The sequence below is a fragment of the Lycium ferocissimum genome, chromosome 9 (assembly GCF_029784015.1).
Source record: "Lycium ferocissimum isolate CSIRO_LF1 chromosome 9, AGI_CSIRO_Lferr_CH_V1, whole genome shotgun sequence".
NCBI lineage: Eukaryota > Viridiplantae > Streptophyta > Magnoliopsida > Solanales > Solanaceae > Lycium > Lycium ferocissimum.
The window spans coordinates 46347019-46359324 of record NC_081350.1 but is presented as its reverse complement, the minus strand read 5'-3'; the positions used below and the strand labels follow the sequence as shown (position 1 = coordinate 46359324).

General features: G+C 35.2%; 1 protein-coding gene across 1 annotated transcript; it reads right to left on the bottom strand.

Moving 5' to 3' along the window:
- Window positions 1-8409: 8409 nt before the first annotated feature.
- Window positions 8410-11406, bottom strand: LOC132031093 (putative late blight resistance protein homolog R1A-10). Its single transcript, XM_059420952.1, has one exon. It carries the CDS (start codon window positions 11265-11267, stop codon window positions 8520-8522), a length of 2748 nt encoding a protein of 915 aa, XP_059276935.1. The 5' UTR covers window positions 11268-11406; the 3' UTR covers window positions 8410-8519.
- Window positions 11407-12306: the final 900 nt, after the last annotated feature.

The following is a 12306-nucleotide window of genomic DNA, read 5'->3' as shown; positions in this document are numbered from 1 at the left end:
GAAGGAAATATATGACCACTGTACGTGGTAGTATTTCTAAACCTAGTTATTACTAAATTTAATTATGCTTGTAACCACCGTGGCTAAATTGTATGGATATGAGAAATAATATTTTCATAAGTCTGTTGTGGCTACAATTGAAGATATGGATATGAGAAATATTATTTATATCATGTCACAAAATTGCTCTTGAAGAGCAACATGAAAAATTCGAGAGATGTTATGACATGATTTTATGGTCCACTTTGAATCGACATTAGGTTTAAGTAATACAAGTTACAAGAAATGTTCGACCACAAGAGAATTGGTATATTTCATGTCTTGGTAAAACTTAATTTGGTTATGCATAAAAGCATAAAAATGGTACTTTATTTAAAAGACTCGAGAGTGAGTCTCGGGCACTTTGGCCTATTATGCTATTGGTTCCACGATAGAGGTAAGAAAAAAAAAAAAAATTTAATTGTATAACGTGGGTGATCCACGTTATACGATATAAATTAAAACGGAGTCAAGTCCTATTGCACCAAAAGAGTAAGACATCGAGTTTTTTTTCAGTCCCAATGATTACTATGTGAAGTGATAATATAAAAAGTTGGGTTCAAGTCCCATCGCATTATGGCTTAAAACGCCTTTATATTAGTCGTGTGTGAAGACGAATTGACATTGGGTTTAAGTCCCAATGCAAAAGGTGCGATATTGATGATTTTTATTTTTTATGATGAAACATTATTTTGAATATAAATATAATTCTAAAAAATATAGCAAATTAATATATCTTGATAAAATTGTGAAGCCCGTCCGCAAGGCGGTTTCATGACTTTGCTCCATTCCCCCAAATTGGCGTGAATGTGGTATTTCAACGTAAAAATCCCAAGCAATTTCACTTACTGCGTTTCATATGATAAGTACGAAAGATGACAAAATACTTGTTGTGGCTATATGAATGAACGTTCTAACGTGGGCGTGATAAAGGACAAAATAATAATAGTCATCATTATGATAATTATAAAAGGGAAGAACATTATGGGTTCTCAAAATGGTCCTTCAAAAGGTGAAGATAATTTTTATCATCAATGTGATATGAAAGGTCATTGAGCATGCAGTTGTTGTGCGACCTAATTTAATAGATTTTATAAATCCTCCATCAAAATAAAGAAATACAAAATAGAGACGTACTTGACCGCTCAAAATGATGTTGAGGTGGATCATATAAATATAATAAATTTCAAGGGATGACTAGGAACTTATAATGAACATTTATGAAGCACATACAAAGGATTATAGTTCATTCCTTGAAAAAAATATAACTTGTGATAAGCACCGTGATTGCTGGTCCATTCTTTAAAGTGAATGTGGCAAGATGTGATAACATATATGCATAAATACATGCTTATGTATGGTTATACTATACCACAACTCACCTCATGGGGAGGTTTGAGAGAAATCGATATTGTGATATAAGTGGTCATTGATCACCTTGCCGATGATGATTATTTAAGGGAAAAGGTTAAAGCAAGAAACGGTTCTTGCCTAAAATAATTTTTGATCATGACCCAAATGATATAATTTTCTCTTTTAAAGGGATGTTCATCATACGGATGATGTTATGAAATGTGTGGTAGTACACAATTAATTGGCAGCTCTGAAAGAGCTAATTTATTACTACATTGGAGGAATTAAATTGATTATCAAGAAAGCATTATATTGTAGTAAGTCTCAAAGAAACTTATTGAGTTTCAAAGGTATTTGCCAAAGTGGGCATTCATAATGAGACTATAAATTAATGAAAGATTTAATATCTTCGCATTACTACAATCATAGCGGGTAAGAAATATAAATGTGAAATACCCTGCTTCCCTCCTGTTTGTACTACGCATAATATGAGTATGATTACGGAATCACGTACGATAGTAAAATAGAAGTTTGTTGAAATAAACATCAGTTGGCATGACCGGTTGACCATCCCGGTTTAAATATAATGCAAAAATAATTGAGAATTCACGTGGTTCTATATAGAAGAAATAAAAGATTCTTCAAGAAATTCTCTTGTGCTGCTTAAGATCATAAATCTATTATTAGACCAGCTAAGGTTGGGATTAGGATCCCCATAGATTTGGAACGTATAAAAGGTGATATATATATATATATATATATCAATCACCTGCCATGTGGACCATTTACTATTATATGATTTTAATAGATGCATCTATGATTTGGTCACATGTGCGTTTGGTATCTACTTGCCATTTGGTTTTTGCAAGGTAGTTTGCTCAAATTGATAAATTAAGAGCATGGCTCCAAACAATACAATTATATTAATAATGCTGGTTTATATCCATAGTTGGTTTAGTAGAAATTGTATGCCTCCAATAATATCTGAACCATTGGGTATGAGAATAAAACTCCCAATTTGGTTTGGGATATGCTATTTAGCATGTAGCAGCACTTGTATGCATCAAGCCAAACAAGTAATAATAAATCCCCCATCACGATTGGTTCAGGGTCAGGAACCAAATAATATCCATCTAGAAACATTCAAATGTGTGGTAATAAATTCAATTGCACCACCACAACGCACAAAGATGGATCCCCAAAGAAGGTGGGGATATATGTTAGTCTTACTAGCATCAGGGGGAGAAATGATAAGTAGTTGGAAAACATGTTATGTGGAATAAATTATCATTAGCATAATCCTCATTCAAAAGGATAATTCCAGTCAAATGTCAGACGCATTTAACTGACCCAAAAGAATATTATATGCCAGCTACAAATGCTCCATTTAAAGTCCCTGAAGGATAGAGTCTACGGCACGCCTGAAGCGTGCTAGACCGATCGGTTCCAAAGATAAAAAGCCTTGAAAGGAGAGCATAAAATTATTATGATGGTCATAATAAGGAGGCAAGTGCTCTAGAAGAGCCCCAAGATATAACACTTCATCAAACCTTGAAAAAGGTTCAGGTACCTGAAATTAATGAATATGAAGAGATCTCGAAAAATTATGTCTATGGAACTGATCCAAAAGATCGTCGACGACGTATATGATATAGCGCTCGATATTATGATGATAATCTTGAAATTTAAATCTGTCATACTATAGATAAACAAATGATTGGCCAAAATCAAAGGGTGCAATCGAGTATTAGTGACTTCACATAAAAAAAAAAAGTGAAGCTTTCGGATTTGTAGTCCAAACACCTGAAAGTGGAAAGCCAGTGGAGTACATTATATATATTGTGAAAATGGAATGATGAAAATAAAGTCGTTAGATATAAATCACGACTTATGGCACTAAAGTTTTCTTTTCGCAAAGGTCTGGTACTGGTTATATGGAGAAATATTCTCTTGTGGTGGATGCAATCACTTTCAGAGATCTTATTAGTCTGACAATATGAAAACTCGATATGCGCATAATGAATTGTTGTCATTATTAATATTGCTAGCTAGACAACAAAATCTTTATGAAAATCCCTGAAGGATTTGAAGTGCCTGAAGAATAGAATAGTTCTCAGGGAACTGGTTCAATAAAGTTTCATAAGTCTTTATAAGGATTGAAAAATAAATCAGCGTGCATGTAGTATAATTGCCTTAGGGATGACATATTGCAAGAAGGGTACAAAAGCGACCCAATTTTCCCTTATGTTTCTATAAAGAGTTAAGGATCTAAAGTTGTTATGATCATCGTGTATGACTGTAATATTATTGGAACTCTTAAGAGTTTCCAAAAGTAGTAGATTTTCTACTGAATGATTTAAGATGATTGGCTTTGAAAAGACAATTTTTCTTGGCCTACAAATCGATCATTTTACAAATAGAATATTTGTCTATCAGTCAAGTCACACATAGAAAAGGTGATTCCATTGAATACCTCAATGGTTGTGAGCTCACTTGATATAAATAAAGATCCATTTAGATCTCATGAAAATGATGGAATATTCTTTAGTGCAATAGGTGCACTTATAAATCTTGCTAATACTATGATTATGGATAACATATTCTATTAATGTGCAGGCAAAATATAACTCCTACACATTTATATGTGAAGGAAATCAAATATTGATATGAATTTTGTTTATTCTAACAAACATTGTCAAGGACTTGTTGTCTATACAAATGCAGGATATTTATATGATTTGTCTAACAAACATTGTCAAGGACTTGTTGTCTATACAAATGCAGGATATTTATATGATTTGCATGAAGTTGTACGATCTCAGATAATTACTCATTTGCATGTGGGTGGCTTCCATATTATGCTATTCTATAAGGCAATTAGTAATTGTTACTTGGGCAAGTCGCTCAAAGATACTAGTGGCTCTAATGCAAGCCGAGAATGCACATGGTTGATATCAATAACTCAACACATTTAGGAAGGAATTGTGGTCTCTCCATGAAGATAAAGATTCCAACAATATTGAAAGCCAAGGCTAATGGAGACAAAACAAACACATTTCACCAAAATTCTTTTTCACACATGATCTTCAACAGAATGTTGAAATTGTTGCTCAACAAATTCGATCAAAGTAATAATTTGGCGGATTTATTTACTAAGGGATTGCCAACATTAATATTCAAGAAATTGATCCGCATGATTGAAATATGCCCTCACCGAGATACAAAATGATGCTCTTATCAGGGGGAGTAAGATACGCGCTGCACTCTTTTTTCCTTAACCAAGGTTTTGTCCCACTGGGTTTTCCTGGTAAGGTTTTTAATGAGGCAGCAAGCAATGCGTATTAGGAATAACTTGTATATTTTTCTTCACTAGAATTTTATCTTTTACATGGACATCCAAGGGGGAGTGTTATGAATAAATTAAGTGGATGACCATATGGGCCATCACTACTACTGTAGCAAGCTTGCCTTTGCAAATTTACTACTGTAGAAAGCTTGCCTTTGCAAATTTAAGGCTTTATATATAGCCATGTATAATTGATGGAAATATACACAATTGAGAATAGAAAGAAAAGCAGGACTATTACACTTGCTTCTTATGCTCTCTCTCTCTCTCTTCTCTCCATTTTGCTAATTTATTTATTACAAAATTTTATTTTATAACATTTTTCTTTTAATGCAGTAATTTTCGTGTGGTCTCCCCTTAAAATGCTACTATATCCATTCCCATTTAATTGGCATGTTTACTAAAATATGTTTCAAATACCTGTTATTTTAGAAAATTAATTTATTTTTCACCTTTACCTTTACTCTAATAAATCAAATTTGCAGAAAGATTGATGTAGCCAAAGCAAGAGTAGACAATTTTATCCATGAATTATTTGAAGCAGGAGAACTTTGACCACATATTCGATATTGGCACAAAATGCTCTCACAATTAATCAAGTAGCTCAAAAATTCCCTCGCTGTCAGACAAGTAGTTCAAAATTACCCCCTTTACGGACGGTTGCTCCCTCTTGAATGGAGTAGGACTAATTTTGCATGTTCATACAATATGTAGATAAAATTGGAGTATTTAGAAAACACTGACATACACTATACAAGCCATCTGCAGTCATCCCCCCCCCCCTCCCCCCTTCCCCACACCCCCACAAGCTCATGCTAAAATTTTGAAAGAAATGGAACAAAACAACCACTCACCACTACTAGAAAAAGATGTTTTTCCCACGACATTCGGCGAGAAATTTGTGCTATAAAATATAATTTTCTCACTTCATTCCCACCGAACCAACTCACTGGAAAAACAAATGGTGGGAAACAGATTCCACTGAAACGCCGGGAAACTTCATACTTTTTTCGTGTGAAAACACTATTTAAGTTTTTCCACCGACATTCAGTGGGAAATAGCCACTGAACATTTTTCAGTAGGAAAATAGAGATATTTTAGTAGTGCACACAATCGACTTCTGAATTGACATTTCTTTCATAGAACGGCTAATCTGTGAAACATCTTAAGGTCATCACCTCTTTCTGCAAATGGAAAAATGAAATGTTAGATTTCCCAAAACTTCAGGAACAAGAGAAAATTATAGCAAGAAGAAGCATGTAGGTATCAGAGCTATACATTATTGGACATATTTAAAATATACAATGACGGCATAAGAACTTAAACAGTATCGATGCAATTTAACTTATCAAGTTATTCTATTATCTAGGCTATTGTATCGAAGATTACTACAAAGAGTTACATGTCGTTGTAGTTCAACTTTATGAAACGGTATAAAAGGAATACACTAGTGCTCAGAATTTAAACTCTTACTGGACATGCCTGCTCAAGAAAGTATGACTACTAGAACCCAATTAAGCATTTATTAACACTTGACCTTATATATTTTTTGACCTCAACTAGTATAAACTTGAACACGTAAACACAAATACTGACTTGGCACTGACGTATAAATTTTGGAGGTGCCTAGATGATCATTTTGTAAGTTGGAGTGCTCAACTGACAAATTGGAGAAAAATTGAGGGTGCACACCCAAAGTTATCGGGCATACTTGCAAGTTGAGGCCAAGTTCGAGGAGCGATTTATGCATTATGCCTAAAAAACACACACTCAGCTATTAACTTCTCGTGAATGTCTTGATGTGAATAGGTTGGCAGAGGATAAGTACGAGATGTCATAGTTGAGAACCTTAAATTTAACTGTCAAGAACCCCATCACAATTGAATGGAACTACTGTGATGCTCAAGGGCTTCCAATGAAATGGAAATGCAATACATGTTGAGCTGAATGAACTAGTATGTCATTACCCTTAACATGATAGGTAACTGGAGCGCAAACTAGCAGTTTATTTATCGGAACATATTTGAAACATCCTTCGATTTCTATTACTATATGTTGTTTCTTATACTTTGATCAAAGAAAAAACACATATCAATGGATCAAATCGGTATTGGTTTTTTCAATTTCAGATAACCAAACCAAAAGAATATGTATGTTGATTCATATCAATTAATTAGAAATTTATTCTAGGGAAGAGAGAACTATACAAATTAATCATGTGCCAGGAACCAGATATGAATTGATGACAAGAGGATTTTCAGTCCTCTGCTCTACCAACTGAGCTTTCCGTCATAACACCCTCCGGATCAAAATAGTATCCACTTAGTCTTTTTTTCTTGGGTAAAAAAGAGTGTCCACTTATCATTAAAAAAGAATTAACCTTATTTTTACAGATTTGCTCTTTAAGTGCTATGTGATCCAATCTCAATACTTTTTTTAATGCCAATCCGAATACACACTTTTTGATCCAGAGGGAGTACTGTTTTCTTCCTTAAGGTCATCACTCGTTTCCTTCCTGCAGTAAAAGCCAGCCACAAAAGAGGAAAAATGAATTGTCATACTTCCCAAAGTTAAGGAACAAGAGAAAATTATAAGAACTTACACATTATTGGACGGATTTAAATTATACACAATGATAGAAAAAATATTTGCACTACGGGTGCAATTTAACTTGTTAAAGCATGTTATACTACTTAAAAAAAGTATGTGCCAGTGTGCCGAACTTAAACTCTAACTGGATATGCCTGCTCATGAAAGTATGGCCACTTACAGCAACAAACAATACTTTGGACATTAATAGGATTATTAACCTATGAATGTAATGTAAGACTATTTAAATCCAAAAATAAAATAAAGAGAAAGAAAGAGTCTATGTTAACACTATACTGTAAAAGAAGGCAGATCAGTAAAACTTACCTACTACCGAAGAAACTTACAAAGTCAATCTACTAAAAACCAGAAAACTATGAATGATTACAAGTTAATTACTCTGTTTTCATAAAAAGTTGAACACATGACCTCAAATGTATTGGACCCCAACTTTCACAATTGGACCAAAGTTCCACAGGAAAAAAATCTTTTACAAAATTAAAACCTACTTTGGAAATGTCTGGTTTGAATTACGAAAATTAGTTCTTTTTGTACAAAAAAAAATAAAAAAAATAAAGGTACTATAATATAATAATTGATTGTACTAATAGCTCTAAAAATCGATATTCTGCACGTTGGCCCTCTGATCAAACTGAAAATAGATTAAACGGAAAAGGCTCAAATATGCGATCGAATTATCAGAAACGACTCATTTATGCCACTCATCAATAGTTTGGCTTATTTATGCCATCGTCGTTATCAAAATGGCTCATCCATGCCATTTTTTTTTAACGTTGGTTTTATAATACCAGATATGATACTTGCTTCCAATTAGAGGTACACGTCGTTTAATTAAACCAACACTAATTTATGGGTCGGGTTTTAGTTTAATTTAAGATTCAATTTGTGTTAGTTTAGTTAAACGACGTGGACCTCTAGTTAGTGTCATATCTGGTATTGTAAAACAGGCGTTAATGAAAAAATGGCATAGATGAGTCATTTTAGTAACAGCGATGACATAAATGAGCCAAACTAGCCATTTCCGATAGTTCGATGGCATATTTGAGCCTTTTCCGTAGATTAAATCAAGTAAACTATTCTTGATCAAACAAGCCTTTAGCATTAGCATATATAATTTGCACACCCAAATACAAGCAACAATTATGAGAAGTAAATGAAGGAAGAAGATGTCTTACAAGATTAACGGATGGATACGAAGATCCACAGAACTTGCATAGTTGTCTTGCATGTCCTGTAGAATCTGCTTGGCGGAATCCTCAGCAGATGCTGAACAATACATTACATCAATTCGAACAAGTGTGGTTATATCTGCAAAATCTTGAGGGATTGAATCCAAATCCCAGCAACCTGCGAGATATAGTCGTTCAAGGCAGGGAAAGTGATCACTACTGGCTCTCCAGTACCGAATGCCTGAATCTTCCAGTAGCAAGACCTTCAAGCAAGGAAAACCATCCTCAACTACCTCCCATTCCTCACCTGTGCAGGCATTACAATCTAGTGTAAGGACCTCGAGTTTGGGCAATTTACCAACAACGCTCAAATCCTTCCACCGCAAAGAAGTCCTGCTAAAAGTTAACTTCTTAAGGTTTTGTGGAAAAGCATCTGTAGGAGGTAGGAGCAAAGGTGGAACGCCATCTGCACAAGGTGGACCTAGCATTTTCAGAAACCTCAGAGGATCTTGTGGAGTAGCACCTGAAGGTGTAATGCTTTCTAGAAAGCAAGCATGAAGACGTCGATGACCCTGATAAAATTGCAATTCCTCAAGCTGATCTAAGCAGCGAAAATCATAGAGGTCCTTGCGACTATGAAAGTCTTCTTCGACACCCCATATAAATAATTTCTTTAAGTTGGGAAATAGTTTAACGACAGACCCAGTAGAATACCAAGGATTCCATCCAGACAGACACTGCAAATTTTTCAGAACCAAACTGTTCTCTGTAAGCTCGTGATAGTGCAAGTAATTCCAGCCCAAATGTAGGTACCTCAGTTGCGGCATAGTCAAAATTTCCGATGGTAATATCAGAGGATGTATTGGAGCCGCAAAACATCCTTGTGAAAGTATAAGAGTTTCCAAATAACGTAGGCTTGATATGGATGGAGGAACGTCTGTTGATGAGGGAATCTCTTTTCCTAGATAGTTATGTAATCTAGGAGAAAGACCCAAAGCTAGGTATCTCAAGTGAATTAATTCAATTATCCCACTGGGAAAAACAATAAAGCTCATTCGACTTAGATCTAGTACTCTTACTAGCTTGAAAGGCAGCAACTCCGACATGAAGCTTAAGTGTTCATTATGAAAGAAAATAGAACGGGCCTCATTATTGGCACACCTATATAATTTTCTCATAATGATACGGTAGTTCGATAGGCTACTGATCTGACCTCGATTGTTAGAGGAAAAATGCATGAATTGCACACATGGAGCTTCCCTCAAGCAGAGTTCACGGATCACATCATGCATTACACAACTCTTGACTGTTTCACCGAAAGCCAAATCGCGGATGGAAATTAAACTTCTATCTATTAGATCTTTTAGGCATTTTTCTGCCACTTCTTCTATGCTTTTCATCTCTTCCGCCTTCAAAAATCCCTCCACTACCCATAATTTCTTAAGTTCATTGACATAAATCGATTCATCCTCTTCGAAGATAGCAAAATACAGAAAGCACGGCTTTAGGTGATGTGGCAAGTAATGGTAGCTCAGAGCTAGAACTCTCATGCACTGGACATCAGCATCTGTACTTACCACTGAACTTACGTTCTCGGCAACACTTTGCCACTCATCTAACGCTTTACCGGTTTTGAAGAGAAGTCCACCAATCACAGTAATTGCTAGAGATAATCCTCCGCATTTTAATGCAATTTGTTTTCCAATTTTTTCAAATTCAGGAGGGAAACATTCTTTCTCAAATACCTTTCTATGTAGCAAGTCCCAACTTTCATTAAAATTCAAAAGGCGCATTTGACGGGGAGCGTTACCTGAGCTAGCATATTCAGCCACTTCCATATTCCGAGTGGTCAGGAGTATTCGGCTTCCATTGGTGTAGTCCGGGAAACATGGCTTTATATCATCCCAAGCTTTTGTAGTCCATATGTCATCAATGACGATCAAGTATCTCCTGCCTTTTAGAAGCTTTTGCAATTGGTCTGCTAGTTGCCCATCATCTTGATCAAAAAATTCATCAGACTTCCCACTTATAGAAGAAAGAAGGCTTAGGAGTACTTTTCTCGCACAATACTCTTGTGAAACAGTAACTTTTGCACGAATGTCAAAGCGAGACATAATGAATGGATCACAGTAAATTTTGTTAGCCAAAGTTGTCTTTCCGATGCCACCCATCCCTACAACTGAGACAACTTCTAGTTCCCTTGCTCCTCTAACAAGTTGCTCCTGCATCATCTCGAATTCACTTTCATGGCCAACCATTATATTCTCGGGCTCTACAGCATGCTCAGGTAAACTAGCAAGAGAAAAATTTTGTGCTTTCAAATCCTTGATGTTGTTGTACCAGTCCCGTATTGCCATCCACTGCTTCATGATGGAATCAATGTGTTCTACCGCTTGTTCCAAGGAACAGCAGAGTTTCCAGAGTGTTCTGCTTTGTATAATTGATGTTTTTGCGCAAAGAGATTTTATTGATTTCGAGTCCAACATATATTCTGCTCCGCATGCTACCTCTGCGATTTGTGCTTCCAAGCTTGTCAGCGCTTCAAGATCGCCTGTTATATTGCTGGAATTCTCAATAATAGCTCTCAGGGACTCAAGCTTCTCATAGAACGATTGCAAATCACATCCAGTAACTTGCATTGATTGTTGTATGGTGTTCATAAGGGAAGTAATAGCAGCATAAGCCATGTCTCTCTTTCTCTGTTTCTCTCGCATGTGTGTGATAATTAACAATGGGGAGAGTTTGTGCATAAACAAGGCAGAATCTCTTGGTATGATAGTGGATGCGTTCTCCTAAGTCCGTAATCTCTCAATTTAAATACAGACAAGGCAAAGGTACCTTTCTATTGTCTTTTGAATTTGTACAAGAGACAAGCCAAGACTAAATGAATAGTGGTCAACGAAGATGGCCTTAATTTTCTTTGCCGAAAGAGACGGCAACTTCTTTTCTTTCTTGAAGGTTGTTAAGAGTATTCTATCAATGAGTATTTGTTTATGATTAGTTCCATTTGTTCTTTTGTGTGTAGCTTTGTTTTATGGCATTTTGCACAGTGCTTTCTTTAAAATAAATGTTAACATGATAATGAGAACTTTGGATGGTGTTTATCGCATTTAACAAGTAAGGAAATTAAATGAAAATTCTACAACGAGTGATCTGCAAATTTCTGGACAAAATACACGTATAAGTGTGTGCATATGTTGCAAACTTACATATAGAAACGGTCAGACGAATGTATCATGCTTGGTACAGGTTCAGCCAAGCCTAGCATTTTCGACACAAGAGTATGTATATCTAAAAATTACTAAAGTTCTGACAAATATTAAATCACAAACTCATAACTCCACAAGTGTAATAGGCTCAGCAAGAATTTAAAGGTCCAACCATTAAGGAAAATGATATGAATAATAAATGAGGATTAGATTAAGTCTATCAATAATAAATTAATATTAGACTAAGTGTTCGAACCATTCCAACTGGGAAAATGGTACTTGAAATGATCTTAAGAGCATCATAAAATATTTAAAACCGAAATGAGCATTATTTACTACTATCCTGTCAAGTCTATAACAAATGAATATTTCAATTAGAGGCAGATTTATTATTTGAGCTTGGAGGGTTCAGCCTTTAAATTTCTTAGCACTCAACTTATTATTGTGCTTGCGAAGTTCAAAATATACTTTATTATCGATGTTTTAGCGTTTTTCACATATATATGCATATTCCATGTCAAATATAGTGGATTAGATTGAACCCCCTAGCTAATAAGTAATAAGCTAAATCCGCCATTGA